At 41.9% G+C, this 27,637-nt stretch overlaps 1 protein-coding gene across 1 annotated transcript in view; it reads left to right on the top strand.

Moving 5' to 3' along the window:
- Window positions 1-26,619, top strand: part of LOC126176400 (triokinase/FMN cyclase-like) — a 60,819-nt gene extending 34,200 nt beyond the window's left edge. The window contains exon 2 of the mRNA XM_049923557.1: window positions 26,263-26,619. Within this exon, the coding sequence (XP_049779514.1) occupies window positions 26,263-26,619 (357 nt within the window). The remainder of the gene's footprint in view (window positions 1-26,262) is intronic.
- The last annotated feature ends 1,018 nt before the right edge of the window (window positions 26,620-27,637 follow it).

The following is a 27,637-nucleotide window of genomic DNA, read 5'->3' as shown; positions in this document are numbered from 1 at the left end:
AATCATAATGGTATAAGTAGCATGGAATTTATTCTGAGAAAAACGACCTTTAACATTTCAGTGTCTATATAAAGTCACAGGTTATACAAAATGAAACAAAAGATTTAAACAAAGTTTTACACTTGAGGGACATATACAGGGTGTCCCAGCTATCTTGTCCACCCAAAATATCTCTGGAACAATAACAGCTATTAGAAAACGACATTCACCGGTATCAATGTAGGGCTGGGGCCCATGAATGTACATATTTGGAAACTTTCTAAAACGAAAGCATATGTGTTTTTTTAACACAAACTTATGTTTTTTTAAATGGACCTACTATATTTTTTCTTCAGCAATCCATAGCATGACAAAGCACATACACAATGGCGTTGATTGCATCGCAATATTCCAATTACATCCAGAGATATTAAGACGCGAAGTTGACGCTTGAAACACCCGACATGCGCTGCTAGCGCACGTCCTGAGGCTCTTACTCAGAGGGAAAAAAATGGACGAGTAAGATTTATTGGGAGAATTCTCGGTAACTGTAGACAATATATATATAATTCCTTTTAAAGCAAAGTCAGTTAACTATTAAATAATGTAGAACATTAATCCTGCTTTTACATCTGTGAACCCTTCTGTTATTCTCAGATTATGACCTGTTATCTACAACAGTCTGTTTATGGAACAAATGTATAGTCAACCTGTTAATCCACCTATCTGCATAATAATTGTCTACAGAAGGTTTGATATTGTGTACCACGTACTCGTATGATCGTTATTACATTTATTTGTGCCTAAACTTTAGAATTTCCCATGAATATAGTTCATTGTGTCAATACTGAAGTATAGTTGACCTACATTCAGTGATTAATAAATGAAACATCCATATCGATCCTCGAACATTGAACAAAGACTCTCGCTTTGAACAGCGTATTTTTAATATTGTACACCACGAAGGTACATCTACAAAGCTGAAAATTCTGCCAATGAAGTATTAAGCCAATGTGCGCTTGCAAGCATCGCTCTCACCATAAATTTCTGCATATGGCAGCATAGAAATGTTCAGCAAAGTGAAACAGCAAAGTCACTGAGTTATAGAGTTCTATTCATGCATCTATCGTCAACGATCACTGAAGCACAAGTCAGAATGCGTTGTCTCGCAGCCTACTTGAGAATGCTCTTCAGCACTCTGTCGTTCGCACCGCCACATTGTCCGCCCCGATAGCTGGGTGGTCAGCGTGACGGACTGCCGTCCTGAGGGGCCCGGGTTCGATTCCCGGCTGGACCGGGGATTCTCTCCGCCCAGGGACTGGGTGTTGTGTTGTCTTCACCACCATTTCATCCCCATACGGAGCGCAGGTCGCCCAAGGCGGCCGGACCTGCCCCGTCAGGCGCCCCCCGGCCAATGACGCCAAACACTCATTTCCATTTACCACCGTATTAGTCAGGTAGCTACTCCGCCAAAGAATAGCGTACAGATATAGCTTCTATGTGCAACCAAAGGATGTGTCATCCGCAGCAAACGAAATTCTGGCATAGTGTGTCTTTGCAGCACGCCAGCGGCTAAAGACTCAGTAAAGATAAATAATTTGAAAGACATTTTCCAATGGACGCCTGTCAAAGTATCCAAAATAAACTGACTTTCTGACATTTTATTAGCGAAAATTAGCAACCAATCGAAGAGAAAAAGTTGTCATAGGGAACACTGAAGGTCTTGTTAACATCCACATTCAAAAACTTGGATGCATTCCGTGTAGAGCTTTGCCCACAAATCGTGCACAGTGACAAGCAAACGGCGCGAACAGTTGTGTAGCGTAGTTTCATGAATTAAATTTCTTCATCTGAATCGGTTTCTTCGAAATACTTAGAAGGTGTAACATCTCGAAGCGATATAATGCGAGCAAACTAACTAAATTACTCAGAGGGAAAAAAATGAACGAGTAAGATTTATTGGGAGAATTCTCGGTAACTGTAGACAACTGCAAAGCGACTGCTTACAATGCTATAGTGGTCAAAAGAAATGTTGCATATTTCGGAAACTTTTATATTGAAGGTTGTGATCCAGAAATATGTTATATTTCAATATATTGCTTTGTTTGTAATCTAATCAAGCAGAAACAGTCCGTATTTTTACCGTGAGGGGTTAGTATGAGCAACCGTGTCACCTAGAAGCATTGCAGTACTTGTGCTGTGTCAGTATGAGTGCTATTTTTTTCAGTATTGTTCGGACATCAATCACCTATGATCAGAGGCTCCAAATAGTCATTATAGTGGAGAAGAATATGAGATAGGTGGACGTTGCAACGAATGTCGTTGTGAGCCAAAGTGGTGTCTCTAGAATCCGGAACAAGTTTCTAGCGCCAGGATCAGTTGATGATCGTCACGGAAGTGGTCACGGAAAGAAAAACAACAGGTTTTCAGGACCAACATCTGTGTGTAATAGCAAGCAGTAACGTTCAACACAGTCCTACATGTCTACGCCGGCAGTTCCAAACAGCTACAAGAGTGTAGATGTCAACACAAACGATACGAAATAGACTCTATGAGCGATGATTAAAGGCCAGAAGAATTCTCAAGACTCCTCCACTAAGTCGAGTTCGGACGGGGGCTCGTAAGCCACTCCCTGTGGATAAATCTGCAGTGGGAAACAATGCTCTTTCCTCAGGATGAGATCAGTATCGGCCTCCACCCGAACAGTACTGATTTTCTTGAGTGGAGGCAACGAGGACAGCGTTTACATCCTAATTGTATTGTAGACCGCCACTCGAATCAAGGCGGTTAAGTCATTTTTTGGTGGAAACGGTTATGGCCGCAGGACACTCCTCTTGCCAATACATGGGAAGATGATTAGTGAGGAGTACCACGACGACATTCTTGCACACATTGCGGCTCCTTTTGGTGAACGTATTGGAGTGAGATTCACGCTGATGGACAACAATGCACGTCCTCAACGTCACTATCTTCCTAGTGGAGCACTGAGTCGGTCGGATGCAATGGTGTCATATTCTCCAGATCTCAACTGCATTGAGAAAGTACAGACCATGCTAAACCTGTGGTCTGCAGTCTACCTGTACTACCAGAGACCATACAGGGCATCATAGAGATCGTTGTGAAGGAATGAGGCAATAACTCACAGGCGGAGTACCAAATGGTCCATAAACAGTGTGTTATGCAATATGAGAGTGAGAAGGAACAGTAGTGTATGGAATCTTTTGTAAGGCTTTCTTGAATCTCCTTTATTATAGTTTTCTTATGACTGTACCTGACAGAACAAAATCAATTTTGTTTATTATCGTGTTCAGTATTGACAGTAAAGCAATACACATTTATTTTGATCTCTGTATTTTGTGATCTGGTCATTAGCATTGTTGGAGTGTTTTGAGCTTGTCACTAAAACAGATTAAAGAACGATATCGAAAGAGTAAAAGGCGTACTGCTAAATTTGTTAGCGGTCGGATTAGTCATAGCAAGAATAATGAGGATATAAAAGTTAAATTACATGCGAAAAAGAAGATAGCGCTACTGTACTTCCTCAAGGCAGTACTGTACAAATTTGCAGACCCTTCTTTAAACCGATTGTGAAGCGATACTAATGGTTCCGTGGCTTATCATGTGGACAGGCTGCACGTCGTCCGCTTTTGTATACGAAAGTGGTTGTGACACGTTAACAACAGTCGAAACGAAAGTAAGTACAGCGAAAACAACACAGAATGGTAACAACAGTGTGTGAGAAGACTGCATTGTATGCCGGGCTAACAAGGAGAAGTCACCGCAGTGTGATCGACTTTTTGAAACTATCTATAAGGTGATAGAGGTTAAGATCCCAGGTATCACATACTCCAGCCATTCATCCTGGTGGTCCTCGTTTGCGAGTAATTGACGAAAAAAAAAAATTCGGAACTTTATGTGCCACTCAGTACCGTTAAAAATGTTGCACTGTGTAGTACGCTTGCGTAGTATAATGAAGGGGGTAACGGCTTCACATGCAGGAAGTATGGGTTCGACTGTTGGGAAGTGCACCAATTATTTTTTATTTTGAAATATTCATTGAAATTTCTTCGATCATTATTTTTATTCAATTAACTGGTTTAAACGTAACTTTACATCACTATTTCTTTGTCTCATCATTTTAATCAGCGTATGAACTTTTTCATTTGTTTCATTTTTTCTTTATGTCATTATTTTTCCAATTGGAATTTTTGTTATATGAATTTAATTGTATTTAACTATTATCCAATCTTTTGAAAAATCCGATCCATCAGTTAAAAACGAAAAGACGAAATAATCTATTTATATTTTTCCAGTGGTGTGAAAATTGTGTTTTTCTTACAGATGTGCTATTTTTTGGATCGTAATCGTCATATAAACATTTAAAACGTAACCTAAATACCTATTGCGCTATGGATAAAATAATGCAAATGAAAATTTAAAAGAAAGAGAGGTTTATAAGTAAAACGAAATTCAAACAAACTAGAAATTGATATAATGAACGCAATAACGTGAACGAAAATGTGGGGCGATAAAACAAAAGAAATTAAATAGAAATTAATACATAAAATTAATTAAAAAGACATGAACAAAGATTTCAAGTGGAGCCAGAATGACAGCAAGAAAAATGAGAGCTAATGAAGAAAATGATATTACCATTAAAAATGTCACATAAGAATCGGATTAAAAAATTACATTTAAATCAATTAACTGAATAAAAATGATGATCAACTTCATTTCGATAAGGATTTAAAAATAAAAAAGCTTATTGCACCTTACAAGATCGAGCCCTCAGCATCCTGCATATGTAGCTGTTATCCTAACCATTATACCTCGCAATTAGACTATCAACTGAAAATTTTTTAACGTTGTTGAGCGTGACAAAAAATTCTGATTTTTCTTTTTCGTCAGTTACTCGCAAACGAAGGCCCACTAGGGTGAATGGTTGCAGTGAGTGATACCTCGAATCTTAACCTACCTCACCGCTGGGGACCTCTCATTGTAAGCTCCTTAACAGCCGAAGACAAGTGAATATAGGGCCATGGGTAAATGCAGACCTCGTACACCCCTATCTCTTTCATGTGATGGCTTGAAACCAGCATTTCTCATGTGAGGGACGGCAAATGTAGAGCCGACAGTTACAGTTTTTCTCAATTATAGTTGAAATCAAAAAATGATTTTAACAATTAAATGACTTATATTGGTGTAACAGATTAAGTAGTAGTAGAAATACCAGTGTTAATGCGATGGTTATTTTTACGTTTGTCAAGGCGAAATGGGTAACAAGCACTATGAAAGAAACATTATATTGACAGTTCCTTCTTTTTACAAGCGTCAGAATTACAGTTCTTCAATGAACATACGTTTTGTTGCATTCCGTATCATTGCTTCCACTGGAGTATCAGTACAGCAGGAAACATTTAGTTTTCTGATGATTCTTCAGCAATACATGTGAAATGTTTTATAATACTTTTATAAGAAATGGTATCAGTTTCTATCGGTAATTTCCGATATTTACACAAAAGAAGCATCCATGTTTTATACTTATGTTTTTATGATCGAAACAGTGTGAAGGTAAGAGGCACAATACATTAGAAAGCCTTGTTGCGGAGAAAACTGTAACAATGAGTTAGATATTATTTATATTCTATCGTCTCAAAATCTTTGTCATTGTCGAGTTTTGGATCTGATGTCTAACGTATTTTTACGAGATAGATGTATAATGACCCTTACCTTTCAGTTCATAGTATTTACAAATAACTAAAAAAATTACCGCACCATCAGTTTAATAACTCATGGTTGCAAAATACGAACACAAATTCTTTACAGAAGACTGGAAAAAACTTTTAGTAGCCGACGTCGGGGAAGATCAGTTCGGATTTCGGAGAAACCTAGGAACACGCGAGGCACTACTGACCTTACGACTTACCTTACAAGATATGCCGAGGAAAGCATTTGTATAGTTAGAGAAAGCTTTTGTCAATGTTGACTGGAATACATTCTCCGAAATTCCGAAGGTAGCAGGGGTAAGATACAGGGAGCGCTAGGTTGATTACAACTTCTATGGAAACAAGAAGGTAGATAAAAGAGTCCAGGAGCATGAAAGGAAAGCATTGGTTGCGAAGGGAATGAGACAGGGCTGTAGCCTATCACCGATGTTGTTCAATCTGTACATTGAACAAGCAGTAAGGAAACAAAAGAAAAATTCGGAATAGGATTTAAAGTTCAGGGAGACCAAATAAAAACTTTGAGGTTTGCTGATGATATTGTAATTCTGTCGGAGACAGCAAAGGACTTGGAAGAGCAACTGAATGGAATGGGCAGTGTATTGAAAGGAGGATAAAAGATGAGCATCAGCAAAAGCAAGACAAGGATAATGGATTGTCGTCGAATTAAATCAGGCGATGCTGAGGGAATTAGATTATGAAACGAGACACTTAAAATAGGAGATAGGCATTGCTATTTGCGCAGAAAATAACTGATGGTGGCCGAAGTAGAAAAGCAATGTAGACTGGCAATGGCAAGAAAAGCGTTTCCGAAGAAGAGAAATTTGTTAACATCAAATACACACTTAAGCGTTTGGAAGTCTTGCCTGAAGGTATTTGTCTGGAGTGTAGTCATGCATGGAAGTGAAACTTGGACGATAAACAGTTTAGACACGAAATGTGAGACTACAGAAGAATGCTGAAGACAATGTTGGTAGGTCACGTAACAAAACTAGGAGGTACTGAATAGAACTGGGGAGACAAGAAGTTTGTGGCTCAATTTGACTAAATGAAGGGATCGGTTGATAGGACACATTCTGAGACATCAAGAGATCACCAAGTTAGTACTGAAGGGAAGTATGGAAGGTAAAAATTGTAGAGGGAGACTAAGAGATGAATACAGTAAGCAGATTCAGAAGGATATAGTTTACAGTAGTTATTCGAAGATGAAGAGACTTGCACAGGATGGAGTAGCATGGAGAGCCGCCTCTGGGCTGAAGATCACAACAACAACAACAACAACAACGACAAATACTCTTACATAGAAGACCATTTTCATCTGCTAGGTAACGATATCACTCCGTAGTCTCAGCTTGTAAATTCACAGTCATTCTCGAACAATGTTTTCGCAATTTTTATGTGTTGAGAAACATCTTTATCTGTGCAATGAATGATTTAACTATAATATCGAATGTGTGACTCTGTTATTTATAAAATTGTTCCACCTTCTTTCTCCTATGATTTAATTTTAGAAAAATTGATCCACTTGCTGAGTGGGTCAATGTTTTTAGTTAAATTCTGGGAGAAAGTAGGTGGATCAATATATATTAATAATAGAGTCTCACGTTGAATACATGTCGCTCGCAGTGGGGCCCTGACATCGATTCCCAACGATTCTTCCAAATTAGCCATTAACACTTCACATTAAAATTACATTTGTGCCGTTAAGGGCAGTTTCAGTGTCAGAACTTTACATAGTTGTCTATGGTTAGTCGCGTTTACGAAATGTGTGTTATTTCGTTGCCATCGTTTTCTGTGCGCTGTTTTGGGTGTTATTCATGTGTGCTGAAATGTGTATTCGGAGTCCAAACAAAACAAGAAAAAAGAGGCAGACAAGGAAACAAGCTCAAGTGCGGCAAAACAATTGCACTCTAGGTTCCGAAAGAGTTAACGTAGCAACACAATACCGAAAGTGGGTACAAGGTAGAAAGAACCCTATGAAAGGGTAGGTGGCCCTTTTCTAACCACGATTTAACGTGTGAGGAAACTTGAGATCACCATTTTGAAACAGAATGAATGGAAGCACACCAGTTCGACCTATACGAAAGAAATTCAGAAAGCAAGTATCAGCGGGAAAAGTCATGTCGATCGTCTTTTGGGATGCATGTGCCGTCTTTCGTCATAATGCGGAAGATCAGCGCACAATAAGCAGTGCCTGCTACTCAGACATGCTGATGAATAACGAGAGGAAAACACGACGGATCTAAAAGAACAGGCGTAATGACGCTACTCGATAATGCTCACCACCCAGCTAACCCAAGAAAATTTGGGTTGGGAGATATAATCTCGCCTCCTCCCCCCTACGGTCCAGACTTGGCTCCCTCGGATTTTCACTTGTTTGGCCCACTCAAGGAAGCATTACGTGGAAAAAGTTCAGCAACGACGAGGCGGTTAAAGAATTTTTGGGTAAGTGGCTAAAAGAACAAGACAATGACTTCTTTGTATCTGGTATAAAAAAACTAGGTCATCATTGGGGCAATTGTATAATATTGATAGGAAATGTGTTGGGAAGTAATAAAAGCCCCATTTTGTACACACACTACTTTCTTTTCTGCATCAGTTTGTCTCTTAGACTGTCGAATGTCCCTCGTACTTTTCTACTGTAGTCCACTTTCTTCAAGACAACAATGGGGGGAGGGGTAGGCATAAAATTAAATTTATATGAATATTTATAATAATTTTTTTATTCTGAATATTGAACTAAATTAACAGTGACTATCACACTATTTTTTCATATTCTCTTTTTTTTTTCTACTGCCATCGATTTAACATTTAATGACTACCTATCCGCTATTCAAGATGCGGTTGCCCTATGGCATTTATTTTCTTCTCTCAATCACTTGTTCCTTTACTAAGACAGTGAAAGAGCCCTGGATTTCATTGTTTTGAACTATTTGGCTAATTTCACAATTATGTTTATCCCCTACTGCTGTTAGTTCTATCACGAAAACGTATGCTGCTACTACAATAACATTCAAGACAAGTATTGCAAGTATTAAAAGATGTCGTTACTGCCTCTGTTACCTTGATTTTCTACAGTAACGATTACTACTGAAACTTACGTTACTAACACTAACACTAATACCTCTACTACTTTTGCTTATGAAAAATGTTAAGGTCAGTGACCCCCAGAAAACAGTGAGGTAGCTTATTGTCTTGTTTAGCCTCACTATTTCCCTTATCTGTAGTCTGAAATGTACACACACACACACACACACACACACACACACACACACACACACACACACACTTTGCTGTTGTCGGAATGTATCTATAGTCTGATCAGACTCACTTGATAGTTGACAGTTCACTTGCTGGCGGTGTTTCCCCCTAGTAAGAGTGTTCAACGTCACGCCCGAACTGTTCGCGTTGCGAAACTGCCACAACAAACGGTCAGTTCACTTCCAATTCCTTGTCTGCCTCTTTCTTCTTGTTTCGTTTGGACTCCGAATTCACATTTCAGCACACATGAATAACACCCAAAACAGCGCACAGAAAACGATGGCAACTAAATAACACACATTTCGTAAACGCGACTAACCATAAACAACTGGATTCGTTGGTTATTTACGTGTTCCATTGATCAATAGCACGGAAAAACCGTTATGATGTGGAATGTGTCAAATACACAAGAAATTCGCACAGAAACAAGTTTTTTTGTTTACATTACAGTGTTATACCTAAATATTTCTGTTATCTATCCCATTCCTTTAAATGGCACAAAATGCATTTATTGTATCTCCAGATTTATTTACTCATATTCAAGAATTCATCTATGGTATAGAAGGAGTTGTCAAGTAGATATGGTTTCAATTTGTTTTTGAAACTACTACTGCTGTCTGTCAGACATTTTATTTCATCTGGTACTTTATCAAAAAATTTTATAGCAGCATATTTTACCCCTTTCTGTGCCAAAGGTAGGTTAAGTAAAGGATAGTGTAGGTCTTTCTTTTTTCTGGTATTGTCATCATGAATGTCGCTGTTGATTTTCAGCTGGCCCAGGTTGGTGAGAAAAAGTTTCATTACTGAGTAAATGTACAGTGAAGCAGTTGTAAGAATTGCTAACTTTTTAAACTGATGCTTACAAGATGTGCGACTATGAACCTCACACATTATTCTAACTACTTTCTTTTGAACAGTGAATACCTTTTGCCTAAGTGTTGAGTTTCCCCAGAATTTTATTCTGTATGACACCAGAGAGTGGAAGTATGCAAAGTATGTTAGCTTACTAATTTCTACATCCTCAAAATTGGCAATTATTCTGATTGCAAAAGTTGCTGAACCTAGTCGCTTTAGGAGATCCAAAATATGAATTTTCCAGTTAAGATTCTCATCTATATGTACACCCAAAAACTTAGTATGTTCTACCCTGTCTACTGATTTCTTTTGATGTGTTATGTTTATTGAAGGAATTATACTTTTTGCAGCAGAAAATTGGATGTACTGTGTTTTTTCGAAGTTCAGAGCAAGCCCATTCGCAGAAAACCAGTTAATAACTTTTCCAAAGATCTTATTTGTATCATTTTCTATCGGACTTTCTTTTACTGGATTAATAATTATGCTTGTATCATCAGCAAACAGTGTCAGTTCAGCATCTTATTTCACGTAAGAAGGGAGGTCATTCACATATATCAAGAACAGGAGGGGACCCATGATCGAATCTTGTGGAACACCTAATGTAATGTCACCCCAGTTAGATGAAGTGGCAAACTCCTTTGAATCACTTGAAGCATTTAGAGAGACTTTTTGCTCCCTGTTCTGTACATATGACTTAAACCACTCATATGCTGTTCCACTTTTACCATAGAATTATCATTTCTCTAACATGATGCCATGGTTCACACAATCAAATGCTTTGGATAAGTCACAGAATATTCATACTGGTGACACTTTACTATTTAAAGACTCTATTATGTGGACAGTGAAGTTGTATATTGCTGTCTCAGTGGAACAGCGTTTCTGAAATCCGAACTGTGATTTACTAAGTATCCCATTACTGTTTAGATGGCTAACCACTCTTGAGTACATTACTTTCTCAAAGATTTTTGAAAATGCTGTAAGCAAGGATACAGGCCGGTAATTATTGACACCTGTGGTTTCCCCCTTCTTGTAGAGAGGCCCGACATTGGCATATTTTAACCTGTCTGGAAAAATACGCTCAGTCAGTGAAGCATTACATATGTGACTCAAAACACAAGCTGTAATTGCTCCACATTGTTTTAATAACTTGTTAGAGATGTCATCTACTCCAACAGAACATTTATTTTTCAAAGATTTAATAATTTTCCTTATTTCACAAGAAGTTGTTAGATGAAACTTAATCTGAGTAAAATTTTTCAAAACTTTTTTCATGTACTGCCTGGCTTTTTCTTTTGAACTATTCTCACCAATTTTTTCTCCTACACTTCCGAAGTGATTGTTAAATACATTGGCTACCTGTGTACTGTTGGTTAAGATGGTCTCATTCTCTTTAACAGTAACACTACCTACCCCAGTGATTACTTTTCCTGTCTCCCTTCTAACAACATTCCATATTGATTTGATTTTATTGCTGGAGTTGTTAATTTCTTCTCTAACATACATATTTCTTGATTTCCTTACAACTTTTCTCAGTATGTTATATTTTATGAAGTAACAGCTTTATCATGAGATGAGAACAACATTTTATTTTCCAAGCACAGATCAAAAACTAACAAGAATAAACAACTCGTAGCCAAGCCGACTACGGCAAAGATAAATATCTATCAGCTGCAGCTTTCACCCGCTGTTTTTGGCGCAGTGGATAAATGACGTCGCCACATCAGCCCCCCTCCTTTTGAAACCGGATGTACCAGGTATGTGGGGAAGCTTGCACTTGATTTTTCTACCAGATCTCGTGAAAACATCTGGTGCAGGCAATGACTGCTCCTGTTCTGCACTTGCTGCTTCGTTGTCCTCTTCTGAAACCGAGGGCTCGGCGAGACTATCTGCTGTTTCTTTGGCCTCCACGTTTGAGGGTGATTTTGCAGACCGAGGAAGGAGTGTACCCTCTTCGGTGTAAGCAGGTTTAAGCCGCTCAATTGAGACTGTCTCTTCTTTACCACCCTTATCGATTTTGAAGCTGTGGCTTCCTCTTGTGATTACCCTGTATGGTCCAGAGTAAGGCGAGACAAGCGGCGGGCGCACCGTATCATCCCTAAGCCACACGTGGGACATTGCTTGCAGGTCTTTATGTACAAACACTCTCCGGTCTCCATGTCTGACAGGGTTAGTGGGTTTGATGTTTCTCATTCTAACGCTGAGTTGTCTCACGAATTGCGTGCATAGCTCAGGGGCGAACGGCTGTGTAGATGCTGGAACGATAAATTCTCCAGAAACCCTCAATTGCTCACCATAAACCAATTCTGCGGAAGAGCATTGTAAGTCCTCCTTCACGGCCGTTCTCAATCCGAGTAGGACCAGCGGTAGTGCTTCAGGCCATGACGTGGAACTACACATTAATGCAGCTTTGAGCGTGCGGTGTAGTCGTTCCACCATTCCATTACTAGATGGATGATAGCTTGTGGTGCGTAGGTGGTTGCACCCGCACAGTAGTAAAAGTTCATTGAAAAGTTGGCTTTCAAACTGCCTTCCGCGATCTGTTGTTATGTTTTGCGGAACGCCAAACCTGGAGAACCATGAATGCAACAGTGCTTTTGCAACCGATTCCGCAGAAATGTCTTGTATTACAACTACTTCTGGCCACCTGGTAAAACGATCAATGATTGTGAGCAAATAGCGTTGTTCTGAAGAGCATGATAGCGGGTCCACAATGGCCACATGTATATGTGAAAATCTTGCAGATGGCGTCGGGAAGTCAGCAATAGGTGCAAAGACATGTCTGCTGATTTAATTACGCTGGCATGTTAGGCATGCACGCGCCCATGCACGACAATCTTTTTGTATTCCAGGCCACACTACTTTGGAGGAAACTAACTTGGCTGTAGCTCGTACTCCTGGATGTGATAGGTTATGTAGTGCACTATAAATCTCGCGACGATATTGTTCTGGTATGTAAGGTCACTCCTTTCCTTTTGCTACATCACACCAAATTCCGTCTGGAACATTTGGGACAGACACACGCCTGAGCTGCAGCGCAGCTCTCTGTTCCTCTATTAGACGGCGCAAGAAAGGATCTTCTCGTTGTTTAGATGCTAACTCGGTCCAACGAATTGAATTTAAACTGGCACAATTCCTAGACAGGCAATCTGCGACCAGGTTGTCTTTTCCTGAAATGTGACGCACGTCAGTTGTGAACTGTGCAATGTACTCGACTTGCCTGCACTGACGTGGTGAATTGAGCTCTGTGTCTCGTTGAAATATAGCTACTAACGGCTTGTGATCGGTAAAAATTGCAAAGTGCCTCCCTTCGACAGACGTGCGAAAATGCTTTATGGCTAAGTAAATAGCAAGCAACTCACGGTCAATAGCACTCCATTTTTGCTGCTGTCGAGTCAGGTTTTTAGAGAAAAATGCGAGCGGCTGGCATCTGCCATCAACTTCTTGCTGTAGCGCTGCACCCACCGCTGTTTGGCTCGCATCAACCATGACCGCTAAAGGAGCGCTCAATATTGGATGTCCCAGTAGTGTTGCCCGAGAAAGACATTTCTTTAAGTCATGGAAAGCTGCTTCAGCATCTGGACTCCATGGAATTATACGATTTCCTGTTGTATTTTTACCTGCAAGTAACGATGTGAGTGGCTCTTGGGCGGGAGCTAATTTAGGTAAGTGACGTCTGTAATAGTTGAGCATGCCTAAAAATCTGCGAAGTCCTTTGTAAGGTGTGGGAAGGGGCATCTGTTGTACTGCTTCAACCCGCTCAGGCAAAGGTGACAGGCCTGCTGCTGAAACCAAATATCCCAGGAACTTAACCTCGCGTTTTCCAAACGTGCACTTTGTTTCGTTAACAATTATGCCATACTCTGTCAGACGGCGGAAAAGCTGCCGCAGATGTTCGACATGCTGATATGCAGAACCAGAGAATACTAAAATGTCGTCCATATAACAAAATACGAATGGTAATTCTCGAAGCACCTCATGCATGAATCTTTGCCATGTTTGGGCAGCGTTTCTGAGGCCAAATGGCATAAAATTGTACTCAAAGAAACCGAATGGTGTGATAACTGCTGTTTTTTTAATGTCAGATGGAGCCATGGGAATCTGTGAAAATGCTTTGGCGCAATCAATCACACTAAATATTTTGGCATTGCTAATCGTACTGTTAAAATCAGTCACATTGGGTACTGGGTAGCGGTCGGGAATTGTGCGGGCATTGAGCGCCCTGTCGTCTCCACATACTCTCCATGAATTATCTTTTTTACGGACCATGTGAATTGGAGATGCCCATGAACTATCGGACCTACTTACAATACCTGTTTTTAGAAGTCTGTCGAACTCAGCTCGCGCCGCGAGCAGCTTCTCTGGAGGCAGACGCCGCGGGCGGAAGGCAACGGGTTGACCTTGTGTCTTGCTGATGTGGTGTTGAGTATTGTGTCTGCATTTCCTGGTTGCGTTGACGGGTTCGGTAAGTGCTGGAAAGTCTTGAAGCAGTTTACGAAAAAGTGATTCCTCCGACAGTGCTCTGATATTGCCTACAGTATACGAATCGTTACGACTCTCGGGTGTCGTCTTGCGTGACGCACATGTGTGCGCTCCGCTTAGTTGCGGGTACGAAATCGTATCACAATATCCCGACGCGGATGACACGGTAGAGGAGCCGGAAATCTTCGTGCGGAAAGACACGGGCACATCGCACTGCACTTGAACCGACGCGGAAGACGCAGTAGGCAATATCCCTTCTGTGGGAACTGTCACCAAACAACGGTTAACCAGGTCGGGCATAAGTCGGTAGTTCCGTAAAAAGTCCGCTCCAATTATAGGACTCGGCACATCAGCAACCACAAAAGTCCATTTTGGATGGAAGTTGGAATTCAGATGCAATGGCAACTGTTTCTCACCATAGGTAGATATTCTGGAATTGTTTGCCGCAGTCAGCACATGTTGCGTTGTTGTCGTGAGTATATCACCTCTCTTTCTTGGATAAACACTGACTTCTGAACCTGTGTCGATCAGAAACTTCTCACCTGAAGAGAGGTCCAACACGAACGATCGGTGTGATTGGTTGACTGCAGATACCGTGGCGTTTTCACCTCTTTGAATCACGCTATGACTCGGGCGCCTATGTTGTTGTTGACGAACGTTAGCGCCCTGGATCTTTACTAGTTCTTGCTGTCTCATACAGTTTTCTTTTTTCTTTTTGAAGACACTTTAATGCCTGTAGTAATCCAAGGTTTCTTTGAAAAGTTTGTGGTGTTGCATTTAGTAATTATCTTTGGAAAACAATGTTCACAAAGGAATATAAATTTATCAAGAAATATGCTGCGTTTATCATTAGCATTTGGCTCATTATATACATCTTCCCAGTTTACATGTCCTAAACTTTCTCTGAAGTCATCTATAGATAGCGGGTTGAGCACCATCACACTTTTACTTAATGGTTTCTGAAGTGTACAGCCTGTTAGGTTTTGTAAGTTAATCAGTTGTGCATCATGGTCAGATAATCCATTTACCACAGGGAAAGCATGTGTTTGTTCCACATCCTCTTGCTGTCCTGAGCTATACGTGTAGGGAAATTGATCACTGATTCTAAGTTATATGTTGTTAACAACACTTCTAGTTCACTTTTCCTATCAGAATTGTTTAGAAAGTTAACACTGAAATCACCACAGATTAATAACTTCTTCTTTCTGTCTGAAAGACAGCAAAATATGGAGTCAAACTTTTTTTCTCCTAGACCTGTACACTGTTGCTAATATCAACACAACATTATCTAGCTGAAGTTCACGTGCACAAACCTCAAAGTGCTGATCAACACAAAATTTGCTTACTTCAACAGTTCTGTGTTTATACTCTTGTTTTATGAAAATGGCAACTCCTCCTTTATCCATACCAGATCTAAAAGCGTAATATGCTAAATTATACCCATTTATACTGACATTTTCCATCCCCACAGTTACAGGGTGCTCAGACAGACAAAGTACATCAATCTCATTCTTATTTTTGAGATTATCTAAACACATTATCAGCTCATCTACTTTATATTTTATTCCCTTGATATTTTGGTGAAGTAAGTTGGTACCACCCTTAGCTTTATCCCTATTTGCTGTGCATGAAGTTTCTTTTCTTCTATTTTCCTTGGTTGTTGTCTGTCTGGAATTTGGCTTTAACCTAAAAAACCTGTCTGCCTGGTCCCAATAATCACAGGGATGACCCCTTGTGTGACTGTGGCCCCCCTTACAGTATCTGGTAATAGAGAAGCTAACTTATCTTTCCCCTTCCTATTACGGTGCAGGCCATGTGTAGTGTAGCCCCACCTACCAATAGCATCAACTGGAAGAACGCTCATGTGAGACTTTGCTGGTGTCTGAAGCATCCCGTTTAGCTCAGTGTTAACACGCCTTACAGCAGTGTTTACCCAAGGCTGATCATAGCGCTGAAAGACCTCCACAAAACCCACATTCGTGTGCCCAGTTTCTGCTCCTATTTTACCAGGTCACTCCTAATACTATATCTTGGATTCATAGCCAGGCTGTTTCCTGCTCCCCCAACTATAATTACCTGATCTTCCTTGCTGACCTAAGTTTTCTGTCACCTGGCTAAGGCTAGCGCTTGGTTTCACAAAACTTGTGACGTGGTACTCTGTCCCTAATTTCTCCTGAAGCTGTTGGCCCACATCCCTCCCATGACTGCTACCTGTATGCAGAATTTTTCTTTTCCTATTCTGGTTTGATCCCGACCTGTCTTTTTTTCTTTAAGCTAGTATTCTGCTTCAACCTACATTCAGCTACATCTGAATGAGGCCCTTCCTCCACTACTTCACATAGCAAGCCAAACTGATTTGCTAACTGAATTTCAGAAGTTCTATCAATTGTTTCCCTTTTTCGCCCTTTGCTTGCTACCTTTTCCCAGCGCCCAGAGTCCTTTTCCTCCCTTAGTTTACATAATTCCAAATTCGCGATTTCTAATTCAGCGTTAGGGGCACAAGTCTTTGCCTCCGGTTCCGCGATTTTTCTGTCCTTTCTACATAACCTACACTGCCATGGAAGAGCCTCATTATCTACCCTCGTTTCCTCTCCGCTGCACTCGACCCAATGAAAGCACAACCTGCAGTCTATACAGAACACCCCCTCTTTCAAATTTCTGCGGCAACTACCGCACTTGTCACACATGGTTTGATAGTAAAACGTAACACAAAAGCAGAAAATAACTTCAACAACACAATAGTTTCGTAACCTGTACTAATACGTAACTAAACGCTAATGTAAACAAACTTATAATCTTGCTTCAGAAACTTTTAATTAACCACACAAATTATGGTTGAGAGACACGAATTAATTTAACCTTGAAGCGCTAAGTCTAGTCAAAAACAAATATCCACGCTCGTACGAAATTTACGCCTAAGTTTGTAAACAAACTCGTGACTGCCGGCCTTTATGAAATACTTCCTTTTCGATGTAATTACGTTTAGGAAAGCGAAACCTATAATAGATAGATTAGATAACAAGTAAATGCACTAGTCTAAAATGTAATATTAACTAAATTAGCTCTTATTTCAATATTAATCGCTTAACTTAGTGAGAGTTTCGTACACGCGCGTCCGCCTGGCTGCAGGGCTGCCAACCTTCCGCCCAAATTTGATTCTGCTTCACATATTGAAATATTGTCGTCACAGAGATCGGCTTACGGTAAATAAACTTCATACGACATGGCTTGAAACCGAACAAAAGCAAACGATCATTGCAGCTGGTTGTAGAGATGAATCAATATAACAATTGGTTCAAATGGCTCTGAGCATTATGGAACTTAACATCTATGGTCATCAGTTCCCTAGAACTTAGAACTACTTAAACCTAACTAACCTAAGGACATCACACACATCCATGCCCGAGGCAGGATTTGACCTGCGACCGTAGCAGTCGCGCGGCTCCGGACTGAGCGCCTAGAACCGCTAGACCACCGCGGCCGGCAATATAACAATTAATGTGAAGGTATTTCATAGCGCAGTGGTGCAGATGGTCGTGGGTTGCGATCCTGTTGGATGACAAAATCTTTATCAAAATGATTCTGTTTATTATTAGCTTCAATTAATTGGTTTCAACACAATTTTTTATTTTTAATCCTTTGTCGCCTCATTTTCAACTTTTAACAGCGTATTGACTTTTTTATTTTCTCTCTCTTTTCTACCTATCATTATATTTTCGTTTGGAATCTGCCTGTGTCGCCTGTAACCTGTAAATGAGTTCCACCCACGACAGCTTTGCTACAAAAGCGAGAAATTACAGCTCGCTTTTAGCGCTGAAACTGAATTTTTGTTGCCTCTAGTTTGATCGTACAGGTCAGATTTAATCGCCGAGGGCAAATCGAGCGTGATTAATGGTTCTGCCGCAGGTTACTGACAGCCGTTTTCTCGGTTACATTGAACACCATGAGGTTGTGGTCAGGTTAGAACGCGAGAGTAGATTCAGGATTATAAAACAAGTTGTCTGCCGTAATTCTGTCATTAGTCGTTTAAAATCAGCTGCGGACAAAGCATCTCGAGTTCCCGCCGTATCTCATGGCAGCAGCTAACAACATCACTCCGTGTTACATGAATAGCATTTCAACATTTGCGAAGTGATCCGCTGTGATTGCGTACCGCCTCTAACCGTGCTAGCCGATGTCGCAACACAGCAGCGCCAAATGACACACGTTAACATCGGGTAGTTTTAAGCGCACTAAAGTTTCTCTGTATGTTCAGTACCACATCAACCACAATGTTGGGCCCAGTAATATTTTGCTGCCTCCAGACAGCATGGCGGCGGATCAGAGCGCGACACTTTTCTCCTCGTTCTTCTTAGATAGGCTTGTATCCACCTCCCTTACCTCTTCCTTTATTGGCTCAAGCGATCGTAGAGCCCTTAGGCTTTGTCGTCGTTTCCTGATGTCGTTTACAGGACTTAGTCGTCGCAACTGCTGCTGTTGGCTATAGTCACGCCTTGGATTTATTGAGACTGCATCAGCTAGAAGTAACGGGAACTACCACTATCCTAATCCTAATTAAAAGAGATTTTTCGCTGTAGATAGTACGAGGGACTGAGTCGTTCAAACCACCGACAGGTGACCAAAGTTCTTGACACACAGTTGTTAGGCACGAGTTTGTTTGCGTGGCTATCCACCGCAGCAAGCACAGAAATATTTGTTTTGAAAATAAAAACGTCTTCTCTTGCCCCACTGCATTTTATTCTCTCTTGTCTAGAAAGTAAGTTCCGATTGGTTATGAAATGGAAACCACATTGAAAACCAGAAACGTTTTATTTGCAACAGTTAGGTACAGCTTCCACCTACTTCTCTACATAGTCGCTGCTCCAACTTCGAGTTTTGTCGTAGTGTTGTATCAATTTTCCAATATCCTCGTCATAGAAAGCAGCCGCCTTTGCTTTCGGCCAGTTATCTGCACTGGTCTGCAGCTCGTTGTCTGTGGAAAAAATTTGTTTTCATAGCCAGCGGCTCTTGTGAGCAGAGATGAGACTCAGGACTGTGTAATGGGTGATCAAACACTTCTCATCGGAAACGCTGCAGGAGCGTCTACATTGCCCCTGCAGTGTGCTGCCGAGAATTGGCATGAAGAAGGAACTGCTCGACCGTTGTGTTATGTGGGCTGCATGACACAGGCGAAATCTCTGACCAGGCCCTCGTACTTGGCGAGAGACGCTATTCCCTACGCATCTTTACGTGCTCACTGTTCACTCAAAACTGAAAAGAGCAACGCGACACGATCGATTGGCGTACTAGAGACACTGCCCAACACAGTGCAAAACTTTACCGGATTTTTCCAGTGGTTTCTATTTCGCGACCGATAGAAACTTACTTTCTGGACAACCCTGGTATAATGATATAGGTACGATACACCTTTGTTTTAATATGTATTATTCGTAGATTACAAAACAGTTCACTTCTCACTTTTTATGTAAATAAGTGATTACTTACAGTTCTTCCCGTTCATAGTTGGTATCTGTGTTTCCCCCGTTCTGTTCACCTGCTAGAGGTCGGACTACCGCTCTATTTACGAAAATAGGTACGTTTTTAGGTTTCGAACATTTTTCTTCGCACTTTTAATTTTGTTTGCCCTTGTTCTTGTAATGCACTATCAGCATTCTGTCACTAATGTAGACATTTGATAGAAAACTGTGACTTCAAGACGTTAACAAACCAAACACGATGAGGCACACATTGAACTCAAAGTACTTACGACTTGAAATTACAGTTTTCGATCAAATGTCAATATTAGTGACAGAATACTGATAGTGTATTACAACAACAAGGGCAAAAAAAAGAGAAGTGGTAAGATAAATATTCGATACTTGAAAAAATGCCAATTTTCGTAAATAGAACGGTAGTGCGACTCCCAACAGGTGAAGAAATGAGGGGAAACACGGATGCCAACTAAGAACAGGAAAAACTGTAAATAATCACTTATTTACATAAAAAGCGAGAAGTGAACTATTTTACAATCTACGAACAATACATATCGAAACAAAAGTGGGCCGCCCGAAGTGGCCGTGCGGTTAAAGGCGCTGCAGTCTGGAACCGCAAGACCGCTACGGTCGCAGGTTCGAATCCTGCCTCGGGCATGGATGTTTGTGATGTACTTAGGTTAGTTAGGTTTAACTAGTTCTAAGTTCTCGGGGACTAATGACCTCAGAAGTTGAGTCCCATAGTGCTCAGAACCATTTCATTTGAAACAAAAGTGTATCATGACTGTATCATTAAAGAGCCCACTGATGACGCCTTAAAATGAATAACGGCGAAATGCGTCTGGAAGAATAAAATACAGTGCAGCCAGAGGAGACATTTTTAATTAAAAACAATAAGCAATTTTGGCAAATTGTTTGAACTTCAGCGATTTTTACTTTATTTAAGACTAAAAAATAACAGTCTAAAAGTCGTTTGCACGGCACAATATGACGAGAGGGTGTTGGATTGTTGGGAGAAATTTAGAGATAAGAGCCTGTCAACAAGCCTGCGAACTCTAAAGTTCGAGGAGTACAGTATGATGAGAACTGATGGATCAGAAATTACATATCTGTGTGCAAGCAATGGTGCCAAATGATTCTGAATCCATGCGTCAGTTCTGGTCGGTCCATTACGTTGCAGTGAATGCAGTGAGACGAGCGGTCTTTGAGCACTTGCTATGGGTTTTAGTTGCTGTTGTAAGGATTAGCTTTTTTATTTCAGTAAGAAGCTAAATCTTTATTCCCAGAATGAATTTTCACACTGCGTGGGCGGGGCGCTGGTTTGAAACTTCGCGTCAGATTAAAAGTGTGACCCGGAGCGAGACCTCGTGAAATTTGGAATGTAGGGGACGCCCTGGCTGTGAGGGTGGATCGTGAGTCGTCCTTGGGTAGCTCAGCTGGTAAAGCGCTTGCCTGTGAAAGGCAAAGGTCACCGGTTCGAGTCCAGGTACGGAATACAGTTTAAACTCCAGGAAGTTTCCAATCAGCGCACACTCCGCTGCATAGAAAAAATTCATTCTGCAAACATCCCCCAAGCTGTGGATAAGCCATGTCTCCGCAATATCCTGTTATCCAGGAATGCTAGTTGTTCAAGGTAAGGAGCATGTCGTGCCGCAAGTTTTACATTTGACATCAGATATGCAAAACTCATTGTATCTCTGAGAATTAGCGGCTCAATGTTACTCCATAGGTAGATTATTCTGATATCTTAAAAGTAAGCACGTATGCAAAGCCCATCGTTTAACATTATTTATATGAATATAAATGCCACGTTTATCATTTGATGATCTGTAATTACAACCTCATGTTATCATCATCTTTTTTTTAACTGACGCATTGTAAATTGGTAGCATGCGTCCTTTGTTAGTGCTTCTATTGTAATTCATTACCCCACGATCGCTTGGGTATGCAAATAACTTTCACATTACCAGTTTCGACAAATAGTTGCTGTCTTAAGATGTGCTCATTCCACTGAAAAGCTGCGTACAGTATATAAAAAAATATAGTTATGCACTTTGAACATCATGAAGTTTAACATATTTCAATGAACGTACATCATAATGTCACCCGATAAAAAAGACACCTTTAGCAAATATTCACAATAAAATGATACCCTTAATGTGTGAGAGGACGGAAGCATTTTAATTGCCACTGACACTGAGTTAAAAAAAAAAAAAATACAATTTCAACAAGCCAACAATGCTGGGTTTATACTGAAAATTAAGACTCTGAAAAAGAAAAAAAATCAGATCTCTTTAAGAAACCCCATTGATTACCTACAAAAATAGCCATAAAACATACCTCTAATACGCATCAAACCGAAGAAACAGAAAAATCCTCCAAAATCACTTATTAAACCTTGACGCCATGTATGACCCTTTGTTGTGAATAAAACGTGTCATTTAACGGATTTAGTTCGTTATTTTCAAGGCTTCTATTACTTATTGATGATTTGCATATTATAACTTAAATAAAATCTGCTTGGAAAGCTATATTTTTGCGTTGTTTGGGTAACACGTAACCCAGGAGAGGCGAATGTAAGAAACCATCAGATCGGGATGCAGGTATACTACACCCACTTCTGCTTTTGCTCAGTGTAGGGACGGTCCCTTTCTGAAGCTCGGTAAGGACCATACGAAAAGGTCGCAGAGGAAGATTTGGGAACTCTTTGTCGGCAATGTTCTTTAAGGGTTCGCATCCTTTATGACTGCGAAACAGTGGTGAAATCGACACCGTGCCAACGGAAAAAATGGTTCAAATGGCTCTGAGCACTATGGGACTTAAATTCTCAGGTCAACAGTCCCCTAGAACTTAGAACTACTTAAACCTAACTCCGGCCGGCGTGCCAAGGGAACGGTACCAGTATCATTTACCGTGAATAGCCTGATAAGCAAACAAACGCAGGTTATGAAGTGTTTGCTAAAGTTCACCGTGTTTCACATTCCATTCGTCAATGAAAAATTTGGTATTAATAACACCACAATAATATTTGGAAACGTGTGAGGATTCTGTAATGAATAAATAGCCTATGTCCCAGATTCCAGAAGGGGTAACTGCCCCCTCTTTCACGCCTCTCCAGCTCCCTTCTGGAAATACTGGGTGATTATAATTAAAGTGCAGCTACTCACGGAAGTCTAGTGTTGGCTTTAATTATCATGTGATAGCGAAACTTGGTAGATATTCTAGTGTATTAATGTGGAACCGATTTACGCTGAAAACAAACTAGTTCCAATTGTGGTCACCATGTGAAATTTGGCACTGTACACTGCTTGTATGATCGCATGACACCCACACTGTCATTTGAGAAGCCATAATGTGAGTCAACAGCGTGGCAATCAAGAAGAGAGACCTTGTGCTGTTAGTGAAACTGTTTTATGTGAATTATAGCAATTACAGAGCTGCTTTGGGAGAGTATCGCCGACTGAAAGGTCTGAGGAGAGGCTCAATGTTATTACCTGGTTTTAAGAAGGTAATAATAAAATTGTAAAACATGGGTGAGCTTGGCGTGGCATCTGGAAGAGGAAGGCGTCCTATCCCTATGGAAGTTATTGAAGATGCTGCTGTTGCTGTAACTGACCATACAGTATGTGCCCAGGTAGTGCTAGTGCCCGCACAGTGCCACGAGATTTGTCCGTCCCATGGTCAACAGTACGGAACGTATTCGGTCTGTTCTACACTGGTGCCCATACAAGATCCAGATGGTGCAGCAACTGAAATGTGATCCACAGCAACGTTCTGAATTTGCTCTTAGGTTCCTGGCACTGATCGAAGTTGATGACATTTGGCGAGGCAATATTCTACAGAGTGACAAAGCACATTTTACGCTACAGTGTGCAGTGACTACACGGAACTTCCGAATTGGGGGTACTGTAAAACTACGTACACATGAAGAGCCATTGCACTCGCTGTTTGAGACTGTGTGGCGTGTATTCACAAGCACAAACTTCCACAAACGTATCTCCAGAGGTTTTCCAGATGCATGGCCTGTAAGATCACTTAATCTGAATTCACGTGACTTTTGGCTCTGGGGCCATATAAAAGAAGTCGTTTACCAGGGACATGTTCGGGCTCCTTTGATCTGAAGGCCATTATTCAGGAACACGTTGCTCAGATTCCACCGTAACTAATGAAAGCAAGTGTTGATCACAGCGTTTTATGGATGCAGCGTCTCGTCGACGTCTCCAGTGCTCATACTGAACAAACTGTGCAAGAGGCAGTTAATAATAGAATCAATATTATGTCTTTCTCATTTGTTTGAGCTTGGTTGCCCACGTCCCGTTCCTAACCCCTTACAAGTGGAAATAGTTCTAAACAGGGTGGAGAACAACTGTGTCACAAAATTTTAACCCCGGATAGCTGTAGCCAGTAGGAACCAAAGTACTGTTATTGTATAGGTCGACAACACACAGTTTTTAAACTACGGAAACTTGGCGCCACGCACTTCGATTGGCCGTGGGATTGCCTTGTTGCCGGATGCTCTGGACAACGCATGACCGCGATTGCTTTGCCTGCCGGAGATTGCGGTGTAGCCAAGGTGGCCGGCACGCTCGGTGGTAGGCGCCAGCCTTCCACTCTTGGGGCCTGGGGGGCGAATCCGCCGGGGTCCCGACACATCAATTGTGAGTTTCATAATAAGACGTACCGGGAACAAACCCGTCAATAGCTATTAGTTCGCGTACAGAAAGCCTTTTACAAATTATGTCGACCATGAAAAGGACCTTTTTTGTAGCCAGGACATTGTTTACTTAAACCAGGTGCTCGAACTGGCGACCCCCCTAAGCTTGGCAACAGTGTTTTGCCGAACAGTGTTTTGCCGAACTCTTTCAAAGATTCCTGGCATTGCCCTGATGTGGTTGGCGGCATGTTGAATGCGATCCATTAATTCCTCTTCGTTTCTAGGTGGTTCGCGTCCGGGTGGGTGATCTAGAACCTTGAATAATTCCCACAGGAAAAAGTCCAGTAACGTGAAGTCTGGTGATCATGGAGGCCATATCCAACGAGCACCTCAGCCAATTACCCGGCAGTCGAAGAAATCATTTAAATATCCGCCCACAGCACGACTGTTATGTGCGGGCGCCCCATCATGCTGCAACCACATGCATAGCTGTATGTCCGGGGGAACATCTTCCAGCAGGTCGTTTAGAGTTTCTTGCAACAAGTGAAGGTAATTTGCCCCAATAGGTCGAAGAGGTAGACGGACCGGTCCAATGAGATGGTCACCCACGATGCCTGCCCATATGTTGAGCGAAAATCATTCTCCATGGACGTACGTGACGTGAAGACCTCCCATTGCCCAGAAATGAACGTTTAGAGTGTTGTAAAGGCTATCCCGAGGAAAGGTGCACTCGTCGGTAAACAATACAATGACGGGGAAGTCGGGATCTCGTGCTACACGTCGCAGAAACGACCGCCAAAATGCTGTGTTCATACTCCGCTACAGGATTTAGGTCTTGGACAGGGTGGAAAGTAAATGGATGCTGGCTGTCATCTCTCAAAACCTCCCAGACTAGCCGATGAATGACACCCATGTCGTATCCAGTCGATCGAGTACTTGTTGTAGGTGTTTCCTCGAAGTGCTCGAGAACAGTATCTTCAAATGCAGCATCCCGTCGTGCTCGAGATCTTCCAGCATCACCATAATATCCCGCTAACGACCCTATTTCGCCAAGTCGTCGGTGAATTGCTGTAAACGTTTGCGGGTGTGAATGGCGTCTTGCTGGGTACCATTCCTCATACAACCGTAGAACTTCACGCGCATTGCCGTCGGTTAGTCCATAAACAATAACGAAATCTCGTTGTTCTTCAAGCGAATACTGTGCCGCCGTGCTTACTGTATAACTAAATCGCAGGTGACGTGTGTGCTCCGAAGCGAAACTTACGTATGAATGCCTCTGACGTGAAGTGGAGACAAACAGCAAGACCTGTTCGACAAATGTGCGTATCACGTTGGGGAAGCAACGGGGCGAGGGACGTTTCTATGTGTGAACCGGCAACCATAGCGCTGCCCGTCAACAGACGAACGGCAACAGGGCAATCCGACGGCCAATCGGAGCGCGTGGCGCCAAGTTTCCGTAGTTTAAAAGTGGTGCTTTGTCGACGTACACAACATTAGTAATTTTGGTTTCTACTGGCATCAGCTATCCAGGATTAACATTTTGTGACACAGTTATTCTCCACCCTGTATATCTTTCTTGCATACAAAGCGCCAGATTTCCACCTGCTGGCCAAAACTGGAACTGACTTTTTCCAGTATAAATCAGTTGTGCAGTAACGCATTAGAAGATCTACCAAGTTTCGCTCCCATACGATAATACAGCCACACTGGATCTCTGTGAATAGCTGCGCTTTAATTATAATCACCTGGTATACACTTGGTGCTATAACAGTCTCAAATTTTCAACGAATGCTTGCTGTGGAATATGTTATGCTAAAATCTGTGAACTTTCGGGCAGGTCTTCGACGAAGATGGAGGACCAGTGAATGTTTGTGAGACTAAATGGTTGGAAGCCTTGGAATTTGGTACAGACGCAATGTTCCGCATTTGTATGTCAACGGTCGGAGACGGCACCTTCCTGGACCCCCTGTCGGCAGCGGTAGTGGAGTGGCGGCAGCAGCTGGTGGCGTCACACGGCGCCACGCCGGACTGGGTGGACCGGCTGGCCTCAGTGGTGGCGGCCGCAGAGCGGTCGGCGGCGGCCACGGCGGACCAGCGGACCGACACCGGCACGGCGGTGGTGCCCGACCCCGGCGCGCACGCCGTCGCCCTCTGGCTCAGAGCCTGCTTTGAAGTCGGGCGGATGCTCTTCTGAGGCGTCTGTAAACCAATAAAGTGTGACTTAAATTTATCCATGTCGTATGGACTGTTTTGAGGACTGCGATTGTATTGTAGATTTAAGAAATAATTTCTACCACTTCAGTTGCAGTTTACTAATAAAGTCGACAAGGGACACCAAATCGACTTACACGAAGAATTAGAAAACATCATTCGTGGTACAGTACAAGGTAACAGATTGTATTGTGTTGTATGTGAAGCGGGCACCTAGAAACGACGGAGAGGCTCCGTCCCCGCCGCAGCCGCAGTGGTCCACAACCCCACGACGACTACCGCAGTCCACTTCACTCCTCCGCCGCCCCACACCGAACCCAGGGTTATTGTGCGGTTCGGCCCCCGGTGGACCCCCAGGGAACGTCTGACACCAGACGAGTGTAGCCCCTATGTTTGCGTGGTAGAGAAATGGTGGTGTACGCGTACGTGGAGAACTTGTTTGCGCAGCAATCGCCGACGTAGTGTAGCTGTGGCGGAATAAGGGGAATCAGCCCACATTCGCCGTGGAAGATGGAAAACCACCTAAAAACCATCCACAGACTGGCCGGCTCACCGGACCTCGACACAAGTCCGCCAGACGGATTCGTGCCTGGGACCAGGCGCTCCTTCCCAGTCCGGAAAGCCGTGCATTAGACCGCACGGTTAACCGGGCGGGCTGGTAAAAGCTTATTAAATTATAAGCTAGAGAGTAACACTATTAAGTTCTTTAAAATATCTCCAATGTTTGCCGGCCGCGGTGGCCGTGCGGTTCTGGCGCTGCAGTCCGGAACCGCGGGGCTGCTACGGTCGCAGGTTCGAATCCTGCCTCGGGCATGGGTGTGTGTGATGTCCTTAGGTTAGTTAGGTATAAGTTGTTCTAAGTTCTAGGGGACTTATGACCTAAGATGTTGAGTCCCATAGTGCTCAGAGCCATTTGAGCCATCCAATGTTAAATGCTTATGTTATTGAAAAAAATATGTTTAACGAAGAAGTGTCTTTACCGAGTAATTATATTATGTAAT

This window comes from Schistocerca cancellata, chromosome 3 (assembly GCF_023864275.1).
Source record: "Schistocerca cancellata isolate TAMUIC-IGC-003103 chromosome 3, iqSchCanc2.1, whole genome shotgun sequence".
NCBI lineage: Eukaryota > Metazoa > Arthropoda > Insecta > Orthoptera > Acrididae > Schistocerca > Schistocerca cancellata.
This window is presented reverse-complemented; position numbering and strand designations above follow the sequence as displayed.